The following is a 25,272-nucleotide window of genomic DNA, read 5'->3' as shown; positions in this document are numbered from 1 at the left end:
TTCGCAGGGGTCGTGAAAATATCGCGCAAGTTCATTCGGAAACCATGGACTTCATTTACGCGCACATTCGTTACGTGCTTTCTTACTACTTTCCGTTGCTTCTTTCCATGTGACCATTTATTTTGTAACTCTCATTTTGTATTGAACGAACTTGTTACGGTTTTATATTTCAATGATCAAGTTCTAGATTATTTGTGTTCCAGTTGCTGCTCAAATAAAAAAAAAAGATATTTGTTACCCATTTTCCAAGTCATCACGATACGAAAAGCACTACAAACGTTGAAACAGAAGCTACTTTTTGCATAGTTTTTTGTTTTCAGTTTTAGTAATGCAGGCAATCTGAAACGTCCTTGGAAAGTATAGCCCGATATGTTCAGTGAACTTTTCAAAAATGGAGCCCTGGAGGCGATCTTGGCCACACTACAGAGGAGAGGCCTGCACCCTTGCCGGTATTCCCGTCACACCAGGCCAGCCAATGAAAATCGGTCCCCTAGCGGCAAGTCGTCAAGTGCATTTAATTTCGCTTAAACTCGCTTCATGTCTGTCATATGCTTCTTTTTGGCTCGCGTTTTCTTGCAGTGTCCATATTTCACTGGAGACAATTTAACCAAAAATATGTTCTATATACCACTTCCGGTCTGATGTGTTACGTCAAAAAAAAAAAAAAAATAACGGCGTCAGGGTTCAGTAAGAGACAGCGATTTCGACACGTACGCCAGAAAAACCACGGCAAGTTTCATTATTTGCGTTATTTTATTATTTTATACGCAGTAAAACTTCATAGAATTGCTACACTGGCAGAGTATGGTGCAGTTTCGTTTTCGTTTCGTCACCAGCTACGACAACTGCGCCATCTGTGTCGACTAAAGCCCATGAAATGCAACCTCAGCAAAGTGTTTCCCTCCACATCCTCAAGAACTAAGACTGCAGCCAGTCGTTCCTAGTCAAAGTATTTTTGAGTAGGCTAGTTAGAACGTCAAATCTAAAGGAAAAATGAAATAACGTCACACGTCGTAGGCCAAATAAAGAGAGTTTGATTTGTTGACTCACTATGGATCACGGACCAATTACAGTAGCCGATCTCTGGGGACGTAAAGCCGCGAATTATCGTTATCACTATCGAGCCACCGAAGCCGCTACAAACTAAGGCCGATAAAATAACGAATCAAAAACTAACACAAATATCGCAACGTCTGCAGGAACCAGTGAACTCCAGAGGAACGATCGACATCGAAGGCCTCTAAATTATCAATCTGACTTCCGTAGCTTACGAAAGGCAATTGCTGAAGATAAAATAAGATAACGTGTCTCAAACGCAAGTCCGAAAGCGAGTGCTTCGATTGCATGCTCGCCAATCATTAACGGGAGCTTCAAATTAGAACGTCTCAAAGCGGCAATCTGAAAATGAAATCGATGCGCCTGGAGTGAAGTGCGTAAAATGTGATACGCTCAAAATATACGAGCACGGCTGTTAATTATGTGCTTCCGTCTCACTTTTTTCTTCCTTCTTCTTTCTGTCTCGTTCTTGTGTTTTTGAAGAATGATACTGTCGGCATAAAAATATTTCACGTTTGTGCGTTCGCCGCAATAGTGCGAAAGAAACTTGCCCGAAAGCGACCTCGCGTAGATGGTGCGTGTGTTGGGGGGAAGGATACATGTTTTAGCGGCGAAATGTCAGAACGATGAAATGAGACCTTTCGTTGCTAAGCAACACCGCATTTCGATTTCATACGGCCTTCTCTTACCCCGTGCTGGATTTGAGGGTTCCTTTTGCTTCCGTTTAGTTAGGATAAGTGAACAGAGATTATAGATTAGGTTAGTTAGCGTAGTTCACGACAGGTGAGCTTAGGTCCAGATAAATGAGGTTAGTTTAGGTGAAGCCAGTTTAAGTAGTGTTGTAGAGACCATCAGGCGGTGTCGCTTGCGCAACGTGACGCCATTTTCGTTGCTATATCTCTTGCGTACGGTGGAGGTCACTTATAGTTATATGGGTCGCTGACCTGTGGCTATATGTTAAGATGGTCCGTAATTTAGAATCCGTATTACGCCAAAGCAATCTCCTGTAACGATACATAGCGGGGATTACCAGTAGTGAAAATAAATAAAAACTAAAAACGTAGCAGCAAACGCGATGTGTATCTAAAACACACACACACACAAAATAGCTAGGGTAAATTCAATCATATTCTTCTAGCCGAAAGAGAAGACATAATTCAAAATGTCATATTTTGTACGAATGAATAATGCTTTATGTCTCTGTTTCTAACAAAAGAATAGATCGTTTTCGCCCACACGGCATTTCCAATGCATGTAACTTTATACAGGGTGTTTGCTCTAACGTGTCCAGAAATCATATTTAAAGCGAGCGATAAATAAAAAAAAAAGCAATTGTACGTTTCTGCTACTTGAGTAAGAAACAGGTACTGCTTCAATAGTAGCAGCTTTCTTTCTTAGTCAAGTAGCTGAAAAGTAGCGCTCGTTTTAAATAAAATTTCTGGACACGTTAGAGGACACAGCCTGTATACGCTTCAGTCGGGGTCCTCGCTGTCCCTCTAATCGAACACACAAACAGAACAGAACACGGTAGCGCAGCCCAATAAGCGAGGCGAAAGAAATCCCATCTCTGGAACAATCCCTTTCTCCCGCAATGCACAACAGTCGAAGCCAATACAAGCCAAAAGCACCACAAACACCCCGAAGCGGGGGAAGGGGACAAGAAAAAGAATACGCACAGCGATTCGCAGGAAGAAGGCAAAAAGGAAGAGAACACGGACATAATAAATAGCGAGGATAAAATAAAGTCAGCCCCCCTCCACCCCTTCTTCCGAAGATACAGCTGGGCAGAGGAAAGCACCTCGGTCAATACGTCAGCGGAATAGGCCCCGGATGCGAACGTGCTGATGTCGAGTTTCGGGATCCGAATGGTTGCCACGGAAACCAACGGTGCGAAAGTATGCTATATACCTTCTCTTTTTCTTTCTCTTTCTTTCTTTCTTTTTTCGTTTCGACTTCTCCGCCTTCCTGTTCGTTGGTCTTTCTTTTTTTTGTGCAGCCTCTTTTTGTATGTTTGTTCGTTTCTCGTCGTTGGCGTTCCCAGTTTCATGGAGGAGAACTGTTCATAACAAGTCTGTTTTCGACACAGGGCCGACGCAGCTCCTGTCATGGGCAGGACATACGACGTACGTCGTATATTACACGCGTTTATGTTTTTTTAAAAAAGAGAAAGAGTTGTTCCCTCCGGCGGAACACGGGCTGCCGAAGTATAGGAGGCAGAGGTTATTGTCAAGAGGCTGTACGAGTAGCGAAGTGTACATACTGTTCCCAGACGAGCACGTCGCTGTCAATATGCACGACACTCCGTTGAACGCCGTTATTTAATAAGATAAGTTGACGGGGGAAAAGAAAAAGTGCGGGGGAAGCTGTCAACTCCGATCGCGAACGGAGTAGGCGTTCAGTAAAGGTGGAGTAAATATCCGCGGCACTGTACAGTGTCTTTACCCTATAAACGTCTACCCGGGTTGGCATGCCGTGCTCGCCAATTGCTCAATGCAGGTGGCAAATTGTGTTGTCTATATATATAAAGCTCTTAAGTACATTCAATCATGGTAAATTTCGAAGTGCGCGAAGCGCGAAGTTATAACGTAAAACGAGCGATTCCCGTAGTCAAAACAGTCAAGATGGCGGTGTTGCGAAGCGCAGTTGAGACGCTGCTCGCCAGGCGGCGACGTGTCGCATATGCTGCCAGTCGGATGGAACTGCGGTTTTCATTTCGCTTTCGTGTAACTGTCGCATTTTGCTGCCGAAATGAGCACCGTGAAGAAAAGAAATTGCTCTGGAATTTAGCAGACGACAGCCAAAAGGGATGTCGTCTGCTAACTGAACGACAGTGAAATAACATAACGCGGAGACGTCTCGGCCAAAGCGACAGCTGACAGGTGGTCGTCTGGGGAGTAGTGTCTCTACTGCGCTTCGCCACACTGCCATCTTGGTTGTTATGACTTCCGACATCGCTTGTTTTGCGTTATAACTTTGAGCTGCGGTGCTCAATCACTTCGAATTTTACCATGAGTAAATGTCCTTATGAGCTTTATATGTGGACAGCACAATATGCATTGAGTAATTGGCGAGCACGGCATGCCGGCGCGGTTAGACTTTTATAGGGCAAGACCCTGTATATCCAGTGGATAGTCAAGGCATCATGCCAAACGGGGAGATGCACTGAGTTCGGAATTTGAACACAATTTTTTTGCGTATTCGACATCACTGAAGTCGGGAATCACGAACCAAAACAGCATACACTACACACCTGTCTCGCGCCTAGATATAGTCCTCCGGAGTCCAGACTATAAACCAGCAGAATTGCGACCGCATCAAAAATGCTCTCATAACACCGAAAAGTCGCGTAGTTTTTGCCTGCAGCGACTCTGCATTGCATACTGCCATATTACTTTCTTACTACATTTTTTCTCCGTCGGTGGCATGTGCTTCATTCATAACAAGCTACCGTTTCCCAGTTCGAATAGGTTTCCTTAAAGGATGACTGAGGTGACCCCTTCCTCTTTTTCTTTTTTCTTTTATTTCTCGTTGCGGCGTGTTCTCCAGCAAATAAAATGACTTCCTGCGAAAGAACGACGCGTGCACGTGACCTACAGAGCGCGCGCCAGGACGCTCTTCCGCCCAGCTTTCAAAGATCCTCCACTCGTGAAAAGAGCGTGTAGGAGAACGAGGGAACGTCGTGACGTAACGTGCTCTCCGGTCACGTGACTGGTGACGTAGAGCGGCACGTAAGCTGAGAAGAAAGAAAAGCAAAAAAGCACGGGGACTTCTCTACAACACGCTGCTTTCGCAGACTGTTTTTTTTTTTTTTTGTAAATTTGATTGCGCAGTTATAATAGACGACTTTCTTTTTACAAACATGTGACGTCACGAGAAGACCGGTTCGAGGTTATATCTTGCTGTGGTCGGCAAGAAGCAAGAAAAACGCGTCGGCTGATTGGTTTGGTAAAGCTGATAGTGCCCCACCAGCATGCTTTGCGCGGCGGCGGTACCTAATCAATGACGTAGGGGCGCGGGCAAAAATATTTTGCATGATGGTACCTGATGGACAGCCTGACGAATGAGGCAGGGTTTAGAGCCACGTTAAATATCACCTCCTTCCTCCTTTAAACTGTGTTCTCGCTAACAAAGTGGCAAAGTGCCGCGTTCTCTTCTTCCTCTACTTTCGCCTCTGTGACGCACTTCCGTTGGTCCTCGACTACAAGCCGAAGCGTAAACATTCGCGATACCAGCGCCACCTACAACGCGTTGCCAACTAGTTCCCGGACGGCCTCTGGCGCAGTAAACAACTTCCAGGCGCAGGAAACAAAAATGTGACAAGGGGGAAAGCCTATTGCTTCCAGCGAAGGAAAGGAAGGATATATTCTTGCAGAAATACATCAGTCAGGCTTGGCTTCGCTTGGATAAGGGCTTGCCGCTTCAGGAAAAGCAGATGAACCGTAGCTGATAGCATTTATCCATGAGGAATGATGCCGCGGTAGAGACCATATGAATCATATAGACTATAGAATCGCCTTTTTTGGGAGGGTGCTGCGGTATAGAAATGGGATACTTAAAGCGGATACTTCTTAAAGCGGTTTTTCTCTCTTTCCACCCAAGGTCTATAGAGTGGGTTCGTTTCCTGTGCACGCCTTTCTCGTTTTTTTTTTTTTTTTTTTTTAAATGTGTAATACTTATTTCCTTCCTCGTACGGATATGCTGGTCGTCTAAGCAAGGGGAAAATCGGTGCTGATGCCCATATCGATGCGCCGTACCTGTATCTTTTTTCCGTCTTTTATGCCTGTGACGTTGAGCGGAGTGAACTGGAAATCTGGTCAACGTCACAGGCGTAAAAGACGAAGAAAAAAAAGATACGGGTATGGCGCATGGATATGGGCATCAGCACCGATTTTCGCTTTGCTTACACAGGGTCGTTTGGATTTATGAAATCCACGTGGATTTTATTCGGTGGATTTTTTTGGATTTTATCCATACACTTTAATCCGCATTTTTTAGAGATTTTGTCCAGATTCGATGTGAAAGGCAACGTCACACGGAAAACTCCCGCCTTATTTTGTTGTTGTGTTGGCTGTTTACAAAAGCCCAGGTATGCTCAACATTAACTTCTGTTTTTTTAACTTTTCAGTTTTAACTTTTTTCCCGTTTTCTTAAACTTCTGCCCATTCAGCGAGAGGCTTTGTTCTGCTTCCTGGAGGCATTGTAACTGAAGTACGGCAGCTAATTCAGGGGCGTAGCGTCTGCACCATTCACCCACGTGCGCATGGGACTCCACCTTTCAGAAAACAATGGAAGCTCATTCAGTGTTACTGGTACACGCAGTTTCATAAACCAAAACTATGGGAGGTGACCCAAAATCAAGAAGAACGGCAAAACACATTTGTTTTTACTCTGTGTCGCATTTCTAGGCTTGTCTATTGTAAGGGTGTAATGAACGAGGAAGAGGGGAGAGTCTCGAGCGTAGAAGACTGAGAGATCTGGAATAAACATTCTGTTCTTGAGTCTTACATCTATATTCTCCAAAAATATCCGAGTTTTATCCAAAAAAAAAGCCCATTGGAGAGGATCTTTTTAAAAATATCCGGATTTTTTACAACCCTGTGCTTACACGACCAGCATATCCGTACGAAGAAGGGAATAAGCACAACAGCTTGGCCCAATAATAATAATAATAATAATAATAATAATAATAAGTGGGGGTTTACGTCGCGAGACAACTGAGATCATGAGCGACAGCTTGGCCCAATATTGGTCCAAGATGTTGTGCTGCTTTTGGAATGGTGTTCCCCGCACAGTTCCCCTAGAAGTCGGCCCAGGACGCACATTTCCCCAGGGCGTCTGTCGTGACGTTGCCCACATACGTGAGGCCGACAACGGCAAGCCCTTTCACCATCACCACCACCACCACCGTGTTCCCCGCGTGAGTATCGATCGAAACCCGCCCTTGACGCGACGCGGAGTGATTGTAAAAAAGTTGTGTCGTATACATGTACACGTATACTGTGGAATAATCAATATTTCCAAATACTACCAAAATGTGTAGAACATAAACACATCTCTCGTTTATTATTATGATTTTAACGGGCTTCGAAACCGCTAGTCATTTCTGTGAGTGTCGTCATAATAACCGCCTTAAAAGGAAATTCTCGCAATTTTTAAAATCGCTAATATCCTAAAGTTTTTAGCGCTTTTGGAAATACTCGCGAGGCACGGATAATACATATAGTACGCACGTTACACTCGCAAACGTGTGCAAGTAGCTAAGCAACGAAAACTGAAAAAAAACATCGCATGTTACACGGAACGCGAATTAAGAACAGTACCAGCAATGGTTAGACCGAAAACCGGAAGTGACGTTAAACAGCTTTCCGTCTCTCTGTCTGCTTATAGGTGGCGTGCATATGACGTCACACCATAGCTTTACCCGTGCTTTTTCCCTCTCTCTGGTGAACCGGCGCATCCATGCCTTTACGCGTGCTTCTTTTCACTCTTTCTGGTGATCCAGCTTACGCAAATGCACCCTATATAGAGCCTGCTATTTGCCTGGTGACGTCACGCACGCGCCAACGAATCCAACCCATTGTCCACCAACTAACGCTGTACTCTCGTCCACAGTTCCCCGCTGCCCGGGCTCCCGCAAGAAGTCGCCCTCGTCTCTCAGCCCGGAACCCCTGGGGATCAACCCCGAGGTGCAACTGAGTCGCCTCCGTCAGGCAACGGGGATGGTGACGGAGTACAACCCAAACTACGAGTTCGGAGGATCCACCTGCACACTGCAGGACCTGAACGACATCCCGAGGGAGAACCTGACCCTCGTCAAGGCTCTGGGACAGGGGGCGTTCGGAGAGGTCTACCAAGGCTTTCTGGGAGGGACAAGTCCAGAAGCGCTGGAGCTTCCCGTCGCGGTTAAGACGCTTCCTGAACTGTCTTCTCCGGAAGCGGAGAAAGACTTCGTCACGGAAGCCTGCATTATGAGGTGATCATCTATGTGTGGCACATACACTCTGAGAACAAAAAAGGGGGTAAAATGGGGAGTAATTGCAGCTTCTAGTCCCCTAGACTGCGATTACTATCCACTTTAGTCCCCTAACCCCGACATTTACTCCCCCAGGACCGCAAATTGTCACTGAACTTGGCAAATGGTCTTCCGAATGCAACAGTCTACGTAAATATGTGCTCTTGGTCAATTTGATGGCATAAGGCTGTATAACTCAGCCAACTTAGCAATATTCCACCCACAGAGAGTAAGATACAGCGCTTCATTCTTCACAAACTCTGCCCTATGCATGTCGCAAGATTTTGTATCACTAGATATATCACGGTTGACAGTTTGATACAAAATATTTTCATGCATGCACACCAATTATGTACCTGGGAATGAGCGTGAAATGCAGTCTCCACTCTCTGACATTCATTTACTCCCGTGCATTTACTCCCGAAAGGGACTATTTTTGGTGGCAATGCATTCAGTCCCCAAAAGGAGTACAATTACTCCTTTTTTCTTAGAGTGTACGTGACAGTTTTAGCAGGTTGGACATGCTCAGAAAGGGAAACGAGAGGGTAAAGGAAGCCATCAGGTCCAAGTTAAGGAATGTGACGTCAACGGCGTCGAAGCGCGGTTTGCTTATCACCGCTTCAAAAATCGTTACCGTGACCATCTTCGCCTCTTACCCTGATATCTTCTGATCATCTAGTCTCATCGTCCACTATATAGTCCTGACTCTGCCCAGAATTGTGAGGCCAACGATGGCAAGCTGCATGTTTACAGCATCACCACCACCTCCACCGTGAACTACTCCCGATTAACGAAAACTCCCTATTAATGATTTCTTCTAATTTGTAGTGTAAGGAATTCTAATTTCTGAGTAACGTCTAATATAATAGCTAATGCGATGCGAATGATAATACGATCTGTAATCAAGCGGAGCGCGAGGTTGGTGTGGCTTTCCACTGTGCAGTGGGATGCATGCCGGTATGGCGACGTGTTTGTCGGCGAGAGTCGCCCATCCTTGGACGACTTCGTGAGGAACTGTGCCCGTAGTTACCTTTTGGCGTCTGACGAACACTCAGGGAAAGCACGCCGACAACACAGCCGGTGCACGGCTTCGACCCCCTGGTGGACACAGCATCTGCTGATTCGTGGAAGCCCCATAATAACATTACCGGAATCGAATCCTCTCACCGGCTTTCGTTCCAGGTTTTGCCTGGGTTCTCTGGCACACTTTCCAGACAGGCACGATACCCCAGGAAGTCAACCCAGGACTCCGCCATGCTTCCCTCTCCTTCCTACAGTCCTCAGTTCCATCCCGGCGTTAACGTGGAATTAAACGAAAAAAAAGAGAGAGAAAAAGAAACCCATGCATACAACAAAGAATCAGCATCCTAGATCTGAGTAGAAGTCGTGGGAAAAGAAGAAGAAACAGCAACGGGATAACGGTTCGCTTGAAATATAACAGACACAAAAAGACACGAACGGACATGTGTCCGTGTTCGTTCTGGTCTCTTGTCACACTGGCAGTCTTCAATGATAGTCGAAACCAATGGCCATTGAACGTGCGCGTGGCGCCACCTAGCGTGTAACGTGTCAACCACTCAGAGAACATTGGATCCACTGCTCGTTGAGAAGTTGACAGGTTACGCGATAGGTGGCGCTACGTGCATCTTCAATGGCCATTGGTTTCAATGATTTTTTTTTTCTTATTTTATACAGTATCATTGATTGGTTGTGCGTGCGAAGTGACGAATAATATTTAATTTTGCATCAATGTCATTGTAATGAACATTAACTTAGATAAATTGCTTCTGCTCACTTCTCTCTTTTCCTATTCTTCCTTTCGCTCAGCAAATTCAACCATCCGAACATTGTTCGGTTCATCGGCGTCTGCTTCGAAAAGATGCCCCGCTTCATTGTCTTGGAACTCCTCCCGGGTGGAGACCTCAAGTCTTTCCTCAGGGAGTCCAGGCCTAAGCCCGTAAGCATGGCTCCACCTTTTTAGCCCTCAAAAAACCAAGCTGATTCAAGCAGAAACTAGTGAAACTTCTTACTAAGCACCGATTATGTTTTGTATGTTCCCTTTTATATATATATATAGTATATATATGTGATGAACACTGGAACATCCGTCCCGAGCAATATCAGTTTAATGAATAATCCTGCCCATGCACGAGCGTGAGTTCGGTCTCTTCGTCGTTATATCACATATATATACCCAACAACACCGGATATCCTCTAGATGTACGAATAATGTCCTAACGAGTTGGTACGTCCGATGGAGGCCCCGCAGATATCCATAGGACGTACGAATCCGTTGGGACATTATTCGTACATCCACAGGACATTCGGTGTTCTTGGGGTAATTCAAACTCAATGTTTTGTATGTACTTTTAAACACACACAACAACTTTATTGTGCGCAAAACAATGTTAGGCAAATATAATCAGAAATAAGTAGAGGACATCAAAGATAAGGACTGTCGCGTCCATTCCGATCGATTCAGAAACTATATATCCGTTTTATTCCTCGTTCATCACTGACAATAACGCCGAAAATCCGACGCAAATTAGTGAAGTACTTTCTGTGCAATTTGATGTAACGCATGGCAAGAGCAGACGCCGGATATTGAGAGTATGCCGGAATTCTCTCTCTGGAAATGGGAGAAAACGTCACTCGGACAAGGCCAATCAGGAAGCGCCCTTTGGAGACCAACTTGCGGGCGTCTGCAAGTCGCGAGAAGTATGCGACCGGCTTGTGGAATGTGAATTCTCGGTCAGCGTCGGACGTGTTCGTACAGGCAGGAAAGTAGCACCGTGTTAGAGGCGACGCGCCAGAGCTCACACTGATAAGTGAAAGTCTACGTACTTTAGCGAGGACGAGCTCGGAGACAATAGCCTGCGCTGCGCTCCTATTGGTTTGCCTGGCCTACGTTATCGTGATGTTATCGTTGCTGGAGCTTCTTTAACCGCAGAGACAGTGCGTGTCTTTAAAAATCGTTCGTTTAATATGTAAGATGTTTTCGGGAGTGAAACTTGGCCGAGTGGACTGCGAAGCCCACTGCCAAAGATTACAATATTTACACACGCTTCCAGATGCGATTGTCCCTGTAACGTATCTCTGAGTGGCGGCCTGAGAGACGTTCACTCGAGGCCTACGCTTTGTAGCGCAGACCAAGCACAATGGTGTAGTTGTAACGGGTCTCGAAATCTGGGACATGCAGATTTCTGGTGTGCAGATTGCACACCAAGGTGCAGATTTCTGGTCGGAGTGCTGAACCCAGTAGAAGAAGAAAAACAAAAACTATATGCCTAGCGGTCGCTCCTGCATCGACTCCTGGCTCCCTAGCGAAAACAAAGACCATTCAGTCAGTAACGCCACCCGAGATCTGGGATGCCCAGGTTCGAGACCTGGAGCCAGCACACATTCATTCATCCACTACCTCAGCTACAGCAGACCAGTCGTTCGAGGACTATGTGTCCACCCCACTGCGTCTGTCGCCTCTGTTATGTCGTCTTCCTGTAGCGAGAGTGTTATTTTGTACGTGTATCTCTTTCAGAACACACCGTCTCAACTGACCATGACAGACCTGCTGAAGCTGGCTATTGACGTGGCAAAAGGGTGTCAGTATTTGGAAGACAAGCACTTCATACACAGGTAAAAGTGCGAGAGCACGTTGCCCGCATGTGAACGCTAAGGTTTCTCCGCTAGCCAATGAGAAGCGCGGGTGGAGTCACGTGAGCTCGTCAGCTAAGTGACATCGACCGCGGCAGGCGGACAGACCGCAGGCGGAAACGCCTTCGGTGATGTCAGAACAGAGAACAGAATGTCGGCATTCGCCGCGCCCATTCGCAATCCGTGTATAATTAGCCCGGTGACTGGAGCAATGGAGCTTGAGCCTTATAGGTTAGTTAGGACCAAAGAAATGAAGCCTCATGCATCCCCAACAGCTGGTGATTAAGTATTTTATTGGTGGTTCGTCCTGTCTTCATTGATCTTGAGTTTTAGCTATTAGCTCCTTTACTGCAGAAATTGGAATGCAGGTCGAAATCAATATCTAGAATCGTTTTTTGTATTTATCCGGGATAACTTTCACAACCCGAACTTCACGTGCTACAAATGGCAGAGCAGCAGATTTAACCACCGTACTATGTACGAGAAAATGCATATTGCCATCTTTAATAACTATCGTCCAGGAAATGTCTCTCCTTACATGCGGTAGGGCACCAGGAGCAAACAACAACAACAGAAATTGACCGCTTATCCCTATACTGAGCTCATCGCTGTGTGCTATAGCAAGAACTTTTCCATCCGCAGGGACATTGCAGCCAGAAACTGTCTGTTGACAACAAAAGGTCCTGAAAGAGTGGTGAAGATTGCGGATTTCGGAATGGCCAGAGACATATACAGGTGGGATGTCTTGGAAACCTTTCGAGTTTACCTATTGCTTACATCAGGAAGTTCTGGTTCTGCCGAGAGATGCAAAATTCCCGGAAATTTTGGATCGCTCGAAAAAAAAGTTTTTTCGTTTTTTTCCCGAAAAATTAAAAAAAAATGGAAACAAACGCGGTTACTGCTGAGTCGAAGCATTACCGGCCAAGACACAGCATACAATGAGCTAGAAACCATTGTAGTGTTCACCCTCTAGGCATAAATGCAGAGCAGAGCATCCCATGAGACTGCTGTCTACTCAGCGATAGGTAATTGGAACAACCCGTCCACTCCGGCCAGAACTCCGACATTATGTGAACGCGATGGCGATCGCTTGGAATAGCAAGACTGAGCTCTAAGTTGGTGGTTGTTGGCGGATTAGAGGCACCTAAGGCGCTGTTGGCGGGTTGGAACGCATCGAAGCCACGAAAATTTACATTTTTCAATTTTGTCGCCTGGAAATTTTGACAGCAACTCCAAAGTTGCTCATAGTTGCTGGAAAAAGTTGCCCCGTGTGAACGCTGCCTTAGCGTTTTTAACAGTGTGGAAGTTACGTACCAACAGGCCCACGGGGAGGTGTTAGTAGTGGAAGTGATGCTGCAACCAGTGAAACAACGTGGAACGTACCGAACTCAGTTGCTCAATTAACTTCGCACACTTGTTTATTCTCTTTTACTCTTTGCCTTTCCACCATCTTCCTTTCCCTTCTTTCATTCCTTCGTGGACCTCGGACTTAGTACGCGGACCATGGACTAAGCGGTCTTAAGTTATCTGGAGCTAGGGACGCTATTTTGATTGAGCCGTCGTCTCCATCCTTGTCTTTCATCGAATCCAAGGGATACTGCTTTTGGTTAAGAGGCAATTGTATTGGGCTTCCTGATACGTTTGTAAACAGGCATGATGATGGCTCCCCCTAATTCTTTTGGGTCATACATGTACTATATCAGACGGCGGTCAAACTTGGACTTGAGCTCGAAATCAAGGGCCTACGCCAGGTTGCGTAGTTTGCAAAATACTACATTTCACCCAATCTATGTTTATTACTATTAATAATAATATATATACCGGACAAAATTATCTGAGTAACCAAACAGGAGCAGGACTGCTGCTTTGCAGGAACGTGTTCCCAAACTACCGCCGTTCTGCAGCCCGGATGAGGTTTTGACTTGTTTTTTTTTTTTTTCGTTCTTCTTTTTGAGCTGCCATTTAGTTATGGAGAATTTCAGAAATTTCGAGCAATACGCTAATTTTCAGCACACAGCTGATAGGGTGCAGCATATGAAGAGTTCATGTGTTGATCAGGAATCGAGCCAGCTCCTATGGATAATATGACACCATGGAGTGTTGGCGTAATCGGCAAGGAATCCAGGGGCTCGAGGGGTTTTAAACCCTCGCGTATTACTCGGTGCCCTTAACGTGATCCGTAAAGTACAGGACTAGCAGTCATGGATATCCAAGCTGTGGAGCACGCAGTGATTAGCTGCCTTCCCCCTTTGGAAGATTGCTGTCTTTTCTGTAGCTGTCGCTTCCTATGGTATAATGAGAGTCTGTTGCAGGGCGGACTACTACCGCAAAGGAGGCAAAGCGATGCTGCCGGTTAAGTGGATGCCACCAGAAGCATTCCTGGACGGCATGTTCACGAGCAAAACGGACGTCTGGTCCTTCGGCGTCCTGCTCTGGGAGGTCATGTCCATGGGCTACATGCCCTACCCTGGTCGAGGCAATCAGGAGGTCATGCAGCTGGTGAGCAACCCATCGTTTCTTCTTTCTTTCTTTCTTTTTTTTATATTTAGAATGATGATAAATGTGAGACACTCCAATCGTCAAGTCTAGAGCGTTGAAGAAGTCTTAAGTCTTGGGTCTCGAAAGAGTCTTCAAGACCCGCCTCGACCGTTAGGTTATCAATGCAATACGCTGAGTCACGTAGTCTTTCCCTCAAGACATTTCCTGTACGCGTGAGCGAAGCCACCATGCGAAGGCGTGAGCCATGTATAAGGTCCTAAACGCTCGAGACTACGGTTGACATTGTTCCAGAGACTATGAATGACGTAAGAATACAATCACTGCTCAGCATTCAACCCCGGCACCCAAGAAAGTCAGCATAGTCAGCCACAACCCAATTCTTCAGCAAGACCTGAAAGCCCATCCGTACTCTACTGGATATGATGTGTAGTTGTAACCACGCCTAAGAAAGACAGCTCTCAGTCTCGGCCCTCTTCTTCAGCAACTTCTTCAAGCATGATTGTGCTAGTTCGTCAGTACATAGTCTATATAGTCATGCCTGTGCCTTTCGCAGGTGACGTCTGGGGGCAGGTTAGAGCCGCCGGCTAACTGTCCTGGTCCCGTGTACCATGTGATGACTCAGTGCTGGCACCCGACGCCCGATGAGCGTCCTACCTTTTCTACCATCCTCGAACGGCTGGGCTACTGTATCCAGGACCCAGACGTGACTGCAGCACCACTCCCAGTCTTCCACCGACCACCGTCCATGGAGCGGGACGCCACAGTCATGCGGCCGCCAAATGCTGACAATGTCTGCTTGCAGGTACGACGTGCGAGGACTCGCTCCAACCTGTGTTCTCTGGGGAATGGGATAGCTGAGCTGCTGTTCTCCGGGGAATGGGGTAGCTGAGCTCTACTCTGTTTGGAATGGTGTAGCGCTATCTTTTCTTGGGTTTCCTCGATCTCTCAATGCGATTATAGAGGTGGTGGTGCTGGTGAAAGGGGTCGGCGTTGTCGGCCTCACAGAGGTGGGCAACGTCACGACTGACGCCCTTAGGGAATGTGCGTCCTGGGCCGACTTCTAAGGGAACTGTGCCGACATACGTCTGAAAGCGTCTGAGGAAAACCAAGAAAAAACCACAGACAGCACAGCCGGCACCGGGATTCCAACACGGGTATCTCCCAGTCTCGACGATAATAGAGAATTTGCTCTGTGTGTTGGCCTGCATGGCATGTCGGCTCGTAGCGCGGAGCAGCATCTGGTTGGCAGACACGTCTCTTCCCATTGCTGCGCATTAATCCTGTTCAAATAACGGAAAGTATGGTCTTTATGTATATGTGTGCAAGGTTTCGGTGAAGGTGAAATATAGCTTTATGCGGCCGTGCGCTTACCGTGCCATACGCAGGAGCATACACACGAAAGTGCGCTCAGTGAGCTTTGGTTGTTTTGACCACCATTTTTGTTAACGATTTTCACCTCCTTCCCCCTCAACTGAATGAAATTTCAGGTAACGTACAACAGCGCAATGTAATGAACGGGACGTATACTGCTCTTGAAGTATCCAAAGAAAATAGGGAGTCTTAGGAAAAGGTTGAAGTTTCACGGTAACTTTTCCGAAAACATGATAAGCCAATCGCCTGGTTCCTTTGAAGTGACTGACATCACGTTGCTGATATCTGGTTGACCGATAGTGATACGGAGACTGATTCGGAGGGAGCTTACGATTTGCTAAAACTCTCCACCGTCTTGGAACGTATAGGGCGCTGTGACGTGCGTGCCTCTTGTGTAGCCCCCACGACAACCAGACTGGACACGGTATGACGAGGTCCTTAAAGTCCAAGGAGAGATTTCGTCTTCAGGAAGTGAAGACGAAATCAAAATCACCTGATAATGGGCGCGCAGCAAGCTGTGTGAGCTTGTCTTCTTCGAGAACAACATGCAGTTTCGTGCGTTTATGCATCTCTGAATTGCGACAGCCTGGTACACGTTCAGTGCCTTGCTGTACTTTCATTTCGTCACTGATAATCCTTTCTCCCATGCTGCAGTCAATCAAATCTTCTTTAGCTTATCTTATCTCTACCATATATCTCCGCCAGTGGATAATGTATAGCCAGCACACTGAGAGTGAGGCAATCGAGAAGGCGGCGGACGCCAGGCGGCCAAGGAAGCTGACTCATGCGTTTTTTTTTTTTTTTTTGCAATGCGAATGCTTTACATTTTTACTTTCAAACCATGCAAATGTGTTCTAAGTACGTCATCGACAGGTCAATCCACAAGCAACAGTTTGGAGCATGCAGGCGCATTAACGTTGTGACTCCGACGAGTCATGCACCCACCTAATTTAATCACGGACGTCTTGATATCTGGCAGCGTTCACCTGTAAGACGTTCACTTGCCGACTTGCCCCCAAAGTACAGTGAAGATGAAATAAATCCGCCCCGGGTCTTTCAGAAACGTAACCAGCAAGGACACGGGAACATCTCTTTGCTCTAACGCCCATTGAAATCCTTCAATCGCTTTCCAGGTCTACCGTTCGGAAAGATCCGAAGTCCAGTCTCCCGGATCTGAGGACTACCTCATCCCAATGCCGTCGTCAAACTACTCGCTCAGCACGGAGCGAACCGAACTCCAGTCTGCGTCGTCCTCGCTCGACTCCATGGACAAGCTTCTCGGGGACAAGCCACCGCCGTCTTGGGAGACCAGCTTCACCACGACGTCGCCGGACGAGCTCCCCATCCGTACCCCGTTGCAGCAGCCGTACTCAAACATTGCGCTTCACTGCTAAGCCTAACACACACATATACGCACACACACACTAAACTGATGATAGGCCTAACCCAAGAAAACAGTCCACGGCTAAGCCTAATTCACCAGGGCGTCCTATACTTGTGGGTAAGCCAAATTGGACGTGGACGGTCCACTGTTAAGCCTAACTTTCGTGATAACGGTCCACTCCCGAGCCCGTCTAGCAAGAACGCTCAACGCCTGCAGATGAACTTTCGTAACAGGCCATTCTTTTTTACGGGCCAGTTATTTTGCGAGAAGGTATTTTCGAGAAGAAAACACAAATGAAGGTGCTTTAGTGCAAGGGCAGCGGATACCGAGTTTTAGCGGAGGCGGCCTCTAGCGGTGATCACTAGAAAAAGAGCTCCTCCGTATACACAGGGGTGGAGATTTTTTTTAGAGAAATTATTAGTTTTTTGTTGTACCACATTCCACGCCATCCTGAAAGTAGCTTAATAATGGGTGTTTCGTATTTTCAAATATGTTTTTAATTCTACGATAGAAAAAAAGCTATTTTCGTCAGATAACGCTTTATCGCATTGAGCTTTGCCCACGGTCGTAGACAAGGAGTGAGGGAGTGTCCCGGATGATGTCGTACTGGTCTGAGTATATCTCAGCCATTTACATGCGCTTTTCGTGGATCTCGTGGCTCACGATGAAACATTCCAATCCAATGTTTTGATAAGAAGGCCGATAAGGCGTGGCCCCTTTTGCAGACGGTACTTTAGCGCCCACTGATAAGATGGGTGACCGATAAGCGAACAACCTATTACGTCTGAACTATCCGCGCAAGAAACCAACAGAGAACATGCACTCTTGCAACTCATATCCCGTACCTGAGCATATAATGAAGTCGGTGTATTATATAGTTGCTTTATAATCGAGCAGGATGATGAAGAACGCTCGGAGCGATATATAAAGAGAGTGTGGACAAGAGGTGGAACCGAGAAAGGAGCCATTTAGTGGTCAATCGTCACGAATGACGTCGTACGTTTGCTGGTGGGAGTACACGGTCGACGTGGTCTCCCAGCTCACATTTTTTTTACTCGTGCTAATGCGTTCGTCGGTACGGAAATTCCGATTGGATTGTTAAAGCGAGGCTCTTGACGCATAAAAGTATGTTAAATGAGAGCTGGCCTTTCTGTCCATTTTCCTTGAACGTTCAAGGATTCAGTGTTTGTATGCGCCGCGAGGTGGCGAACTCTTCCCACGTTAGCCGTTGCCATTTGATTGGTTAGTCTAGTCATTAAATGGAATGTGTACATACAGTATATTCAGTCGCCGTATATATCGCTCTGAGAAGAGAGGTGATTTTTTTGTTTTTGTTTTCTCTCAGGCGTGTATAGATGAAACGATGCGCTTTCGGTAGATGCGCTTCGAAGTTAGGCCTAACGCCAAATCGAAACCGAAAGTTCTGCGTGCGGAAACTTTATTGTGCGTGAGCACGCCTGAACGTTCCTCGTAGCAAAGTATGACATACACAGCAGGCGCCAACACTTTGACGTCATTTCCGTACTTATCCGTGATGATGACGTAGAGACGGTTCGGTTTCTATAGCTGTCGTTTGGTTGGATAGACTACAATTGCTCAATATTTTACTTTTTCTGTCCTCTAGTATCGCAATGCTTATAATCGGCGTAGATTTTTCTTCTTTTTTTTTTCTTTATGCATGCACCACCACCCCAACGGATCTTCATTTTGATGACGCCGTCTTATAGAAATTTTGTTCACTTAAAGTGACGGTCGCGTCCGTTCCAGTCCATCTCGAAACTATAGTGTCACTTAATTCCTCGCGGACCACTCACCGCGGTATCGAAAATCCCACGCGAAATACTGGCGTAGTTTCACTGTTACTAGACGGAATACATGGCAAGAGCAGACGACGGCTGTTGAGAGTATGCCGGAATTCCCTCTCCGTAAACACGAGAAAACGTCATTCTGTAACCGGCCAATGATGGCACGCCTTTGAGAAAAGGAATTGCCGCGGGCGTCTCATAGGGTTACGGGGCGTCTGGACAACAACACCTATAGATAGAGAAAGACTGCTTACTCGTCGACGTGACGTAACAAGTAAGAGTCAGCCAGTCAGAAGCGTGTTTTGAACGGCCATGGCCAATCACGAACGGGCTTTCAGCGGTCGTAGCCATCGTGGAGACGAGCCACCGTCAGCCGGATGGGCGGCCAGCACTGTCGTCTGCGAGTAGCGAACGCACCCCGCGTACTAAATGGGAAAAACAAAATAATGCGCAAAATGGTCCCATGTTTTTCTCAGGACTGATTTTCTGGTAATGTGTTGCCCTTTTAGTCTACGGGTTCAAATTTGCGAAGTTAGTTGCAATCATTTGCAAGTTCTTCAATTCGCAGAACGGCGAATCGCGGTAGCAGACGAATTCTGACTATATGTGTCCACGTAACGAAGGAGGGAGAGAGAGGAGGCATTAAGCAGGCCTTCTGTATCTAAGTGGCGTTGGTCTGGACGGCGCCAGAGCCGTTTATAGGGAGAGTTTGGCCATTCTGTGATCTTTTGCTGCCCGGAGATAGGGGAGCCGCCGTGACGTCACAGACGTCATCGCTCCGCCCACTTGACCGGCTGTACCGACTTCAAGGCTGTGCCTCTGCTCCAAAATGGCGGAATGGGAGATTTCAAGGCGGTAGCCGTGATCCAAAATGGTGCCACTGGTCTTGGCGCCGCCCATCGTGTGACGTCAAACGGCGCGCTTTGGGATAGGCTCCTCCCAATGGCGAAACTCTCCTAATAAACGGCTCTGGACGGCGCGCCTTTCCTCCTCTGCGCGCCACCCTCTCTCACTCCTTACGCTTACGGAGTGACCTCACACGTAGACTGTTGGCCGAACACAGTGGTTTCGATTTCAGTGGTGGGTTCCCGGATGCGACCGTCCCTTTAAATAGTGAGTGTCATTCAAAGCGATTACCCGTGCCGAATATTATTTCTCGGTTTATCTCACGGCTTCCACGCTATTCGTTTCACGGCGGAGCATTGTTTTACTAAGCGCCGCTCACGTTCAGTATTATAATTACTCTTCAACATTTTTATTAATAGCTTACAATCTTATTTCGCCAATTTCAACACTTTATAAATAGATGATGACGATGAAACAATAGCATTTCGTACACTGAAGACAGCTCGCGAGCTTTAAGCGTCTGTGAAACACGCAAAGTACACGTTAAATCACCACATAATGTGTGTATACAACTGCTGTACCTTGTTCTTATTAATGTCACTACTCAACATATTGTGTATATTCGTATAATGTGAACAAACTGTAGAACTGTCATATAATGTTTTCATGCAGCTAATAGAACATCGCAGTCCGTCATATGTATACACATAAAAAAAAAAGTGAGAGAGAGAAACGTGTGTTCTCGGTTCTTTGTAACCGCGCCGTGCCAATGTTTTAAACCGCACACACGTATTATTATATTAGCGAAATGTGTATTACGTGGATATCTTATACACGAAGTGTCGTGCTCGTGTGCTTGTCGTTGTCCATGATGAGAGCCGTGTTTGCCATTAATACTGAAAAAAAAAAGTGCTTAGATATACTGATGCTTGTAAATACGTACATTTCAAGAAAAGCCACGACATTATTGTCTTTACTTAATTTAGAGTGACACGTTTTTTGCTTGATGTGTAAAGAGCATGTGGTGCTCAATCGACGAACCGGTAAGGTACCGGCTCGATCGGTTCAAATCACTGTTGTTATTATGACTCATGTAGTACATAAGATGTACGGACTAGTGTACCGGCAGTACACTGTCTTGACTGAAGGAAGTCGTTGAAGTGAAACACTTTTATTTGCTGCCTATGGGCGCAGTGATGCGCCATTTGATGCACGATTTCCGGTTTAAATGCGGGGAAGTTTCTAATGCAATTAATATACCCTCGTTATTTAAAAAAAAAAAACGATTTTCAAAGACATATCGAAACAAAATCTACAGAGATAGAACATGGATGTATGGGGGTTCGTTAAGTTCACATAATTAATGCTATAACGCACTACAAATCTCCGAATGAAATTAATAAATCGTGCATCTTAAGTGGTGAGACGTGACCTGTGACCACGAACGCTTGCGCGTCTCCAACATATACGTGTGTGCGGATCCCGCGACGAGGTATAGTAGGATTGCATTGAGGTGAGGACAACAAAACGCACAGGCGATATTTTTGTAAGCATAATCATACAGTTTGCTTGTTCGATGAGAACCCTCGAGTGCTGATATCAGCGTACTCCTTTTTTCTTCTTCTTATTCTTCTTGAGAGCGTAAATTTGTTCACCCGACCAGTCTGGCAGTATTTTGTACAAACCTTGGATATTATTACGTGCGACGTCTAAGTTTGTGGCAATTATTCTGCGCAGTTTCAACCGACGTTCCTCGGAGAACAAAAAAAGTCATTGCGTTCCTCCCCGTAAAGAACAAGAGGAACTGTGTCTTCTGGTGTAAAAAAAGAAAGAAAAAAAAGACATCAGTATTACGTGACACAATACGTCGAGCCTTGCAATTTTTTTGTTATATTTCGTTACACATTTGCTGAATGTTTCAACGTAAATAATGCGCTCTCCGTTTAACGCAAGTTTCCAGCGCGTTATTTTTTACCAGAAGCAGACCGATTTCCGACTGGTCCATGTCTCGCATACAGCTCGGCCTTGCAGTCCACAGGGATGCCCTATACCACATATCGGTAACGCCCCCTACAGGGATTTTTGGTGCCAATAAATTGAATTGAAATTGAATTGAATTGAATCGGTCTGTAGACGAGAGTGTGCCAGACGAACGCCAACCAGTGTGCCGCATTCTGGACAGGAACATCCACGGTCACGTGACCGTAAAAATGGCCGCGCCCACACTCTTAAAACAGGTCCCAAGCAGCCCAACATCTCGGGCCAATATTGGGCCATATCGTTCTCTCACCTGATTGGTTGAAAACGGGGAGGCGTACGCCTCTTTGCGACACACACGCAGTATAATGTCAATTGTTACAGAAAGGCGTACGCCCAGCGTTTTCCCAAAAAACGAGTGTGGTAGCGGTATCACCCTGTACAATGGTTCGCCTTCAGCGTGCTACGTGGTGAAGTTCTTATTATTTTATACTACCCTTAGAAGTCGGCCCAGGACGCACATTCTCCCAAGGCGTCAGTGGTGACGTTGCCCACCTCTGTGAGGCCGACAAACGGCCTCACAATAATAGTTAGTTTCGTCCGCTCATAATTATAATAATAGTTTTACACATATTATACACAAGTAATTAGTTTTATCCAATATTTCGCGGTAAAACGCGTAGATCTGCAAATGCTGATCACACCCTAAGATGTGATAACGACACCTGCACTACAAGACTCACTCAGACAGTGCGATGCAGTCATACTCCGGAGGAATACGTATAATTTACGTTAGCAAAATACGTTCGTGTATCGGTTTTATTGTGGTGGGAATATGTCGACGAACCCTTTATACAGAAATAAGGAAAATAATACGACTTCAAAATGGCGCGTGTATACACGAGGACAAGATGACGCCTTTGCCAGCACAAGCGATCGCTTGGAAGGTAGTTGCAAAAATAGCCGTTGTAGGGCATCCTTGTGGCGCAACCCGATCAGCGACGACATGTCGAACGATGTGGATAGCGCTCAGGCGCTGAAGACATAATGAAAAATGAATGGGTAGCCTCGCGTTTTATGTACCGTTGAAAGACACTGTCAGTAGTAGTTGGTTGTTCCAAGTAAAACCTTTGTTCTTTGTGCCGCATACGGCAAAGAGGTGGTCCGCTGTAAATGATGATCTTGTACATAGCCTCACAAGTGCTGGTTGTCTATCTTGAAGAGAGAGAAAAAAAATGCAAATAGAAAGAGCTGTTCCTTGTTTAACTGATTGTGTGTCTGTGTGTGTGTGGTGTTTTTTTTAAGTCATCCACGTGATTATCGATATTAATGCGCACTGGGGAAACTAGGGAAAATGCATCTATTTGGAATGTCTGTTATCGGGCGATCAGCTCTCTTCTGGTTGCTTGAGAGCAGGTTAATATAATCACGCTTGAGCCAACTTCGGAGCAGACAAAAAATCGCGGACACAGAGAGGAGAAGAAGAAGAAGAAGAAGAAGAAAAAACGGGTTTGAACCCACTCCATGCCGTTGCTCCATGCGTCGTCAGCATAGCGAGGCAGGAACACGTGTATCCGTGTTCTGTATAGCCGAATGGATGTACAGATACCCTGGGTCATTTATTCAGTCTTTGCCGCTCTTATGAAAAAGGGGAATGAATATAGATGAAAATGCGTGACGAGTGCTCGCCCTTGTGTACCTTTCAACGAGCCTTTACTGTGTCGGAGTGTCATTCGTCCTCAGTCACACACGGCTATTTAGGTTACTTTCATCGGAGGTTAAGCACATATCCGTCTGAGGGCGTTTCTGAACGGGGCTTCGTGTTTCCAGTAACAACCCAGAACCAGAAAGAACGCAGGTAACTTTTCAAAGTCATCTTATTGGCCCGTTAGAGAAACAAAGTGGGTTGTCGTCTGCTAACAGTATATTAGCGTCGTCTGCTACGACCTGTCAGAGATATGCGTTTTGAGAAGCACGTGTTTCTTTTTTGTTTTTTCTACGTGATGCGATGCGGTCTTTCGTAATTCAACAACCGTATGTCACAACGACGTACCAAAAGATGACACGTTCTTTCTTACCAAGCAGCACGCACTGATGGCAGCCGAGCCAGGAGCCAGAAGCCAGAGCCATTGAAAGCCAGTAGTGAACAACGCGGAGAGAATACGTCATCTAGACCTAAAGTAGTCTCGTGGTCCCGGTGTCAGACGCACAAAGGCTGGGGTTACTGGCTGTCTAACGACTTCAGCGGGAACTGCGCTCACGAAAATTAGCTGTCTGGAAAATCTGCCAGAAAGGCCAAGGAACCCCTCAGACAGGACAGCGGATCGCGTGACTCGATTCCGCATCAACACGACGAGCTGATCCTTTGTCCGCTCGCGTCTAGATGGCGCTGACGCCGCCGTCAGTGTACAAAAAATGAAACTGCTTATCCAACAAAACGCATCTGGGCCGTCACAATAATGACACTGTTACCCACACATGTACAAACAGCTGCTACTTCCACAATAGTACAGCTCTCTGCAACGTTAACTTGAACGCGGCGAAGCAGTTGGAGAGCCACCCTATCGGCGCTAAGCAGAATTATAGGGAGAGAGCGTTGTGGGCATCCCACTCGTGCTTGGGGGTGCTTGACGAGAAGCCTCCTCCTCCTCACGGTAACCCTCCTCCGCGCATTCGGAGTGGAGCCTCTGCTTCTCGAGGAACACCCCCCAAGCATGAGTGGCATAGCCCACAACGCTCTCTCCCTATAATTCTACTTAGCGCCGATAGGGTGGCTCTCCAACTGCTCGCCAGCCGTCATCGCGTTGAAGTTAACGTTGCAGAGAGCTGTACCAACACTGAAGTGTCGAGCCTGCTAGTCCGAAAGTGCGAACGAACACGACTGGACACGACACGAAGAAAGGCGCAGTTTCGCGTCACGACTCGACGCCCTCCGCATTCGCACGCACATGGAATGGCGACATCCCTGCGACACGACGCTCTGTACCGCTCTGTCGCCCCAACAGCGTAAACAGCGCCACCTGCATTTATGTTTTATTTGACGCATCGAGATTTGCCCATTAAATACAATTAAGAACCTTAATTCCCTAGTGCATACATTCTTCACTGCGAAATCAGTCACTCGTTCAACTTCAACGCGCGCCGTCAGCCATTTTTGTCCCGGACTCACAACAGCCAAGGGAAGTGCAACGTTATTGGTTTCTTCGCTCGTGACGTCGCCAGCTCCGCGCGACAAACAGCCGACGGGGGCACTGGATATCCAAGCAGTTTCGTGGCGCTGCGATCGCAAACGAGTCACTGACCTACTTCGCCAGGATCCACCCCAGCGTGCCTCGCGTAGCAAGACGCGTCGCGAATTTTGTCGTGCATGTGCATCACCCTTCGAAGTCCCAGTGGTGCAAAACTATCGATAAATTGACTATCGATACTATCGATAGTTTTCAAAACTATCGATTATTGACTATTTACGGTGCTGAAATCTCTCGATAGTTTTACGATAATTGACTGTCGATAGTGCTGTTCTTTTGGTTTTTCTTTACTATCGATAGCCAGACTCGGTTCTCACTATATAGATGCTTTCGTTCCCGTCTTCGTTTTCGCGCTGGCACAGTGACAACGAAAACGGCATCACGTGCCACACTAGTTATTTCTGTTTAGCTGTAACGTGTGAA

General features: G+C 46.5%; 1 protein-coding gene across 4 annotated transcripts in view; it reads left to right on the top strand.

Moving 5' to 3' along the window:
* LOC135397248 (leukocyte tyrosine kinase receptor-like) overlaps nt 1-22,871 on the top strand; it is a 75,961-nt gene extending 53,090 nt beyond the window's left edge. For all 4 annotated transcript variants that reach the window (XM_064628690.1, XM_064628691.1, XM_064628689.1 and 1 more), the window contains 7 exons: nt 7,669-8,029; nt 9,896-10,025; nt 11,604-11,701; nt 12,362-12,454; nt 14,032-14,218; nt 14,772-15,020; nt 16,723-22,871. In XM_064628690.1, the coding sequence (XP_064484760.1) occupies nt 7,669-8,029; nt 9,896-10,025; nt 11,604-11,701; nt 12,362-12,454; nt 14,032-14,218; nt 14,772-15,020; nt 16,723-16,983 (1,379 nt within the window). In that variant the 3' untranslated portion in view covers nt 16,984-22,871. The remainder of the gene's footprint in view (nt 1-7,668; nt 8,030-9,895; nt 10,026-11,603; nt 11,702-12,361; nt 12,455-14,031; nt 14,219-14,771; nt 15,021-16,722) is intronic.
* The last annotated feature ends 2,401 nt before the right edge of the window (nt 22,872-25,272 follow it).

This window comes from Ornithodoros turicata, chromosome 6 (assembly GCF_037126465.1).
Source record: "Ornithodoros turicata isolate Travis chromosome 6, ASM3712646v1, whole genome shotgun sequence".
NCBI lineage: Eukaryota > Metazoa > Arthropoda > Arachnida > Ixodida > Argasidae > Ornithodoros > Ornithodoros turicata.
The sequence above is the reverse complement of the archived record's forward strand: the minus strand, read 5'-3'. Positions and strand labels throughout refer to the sequence as shown.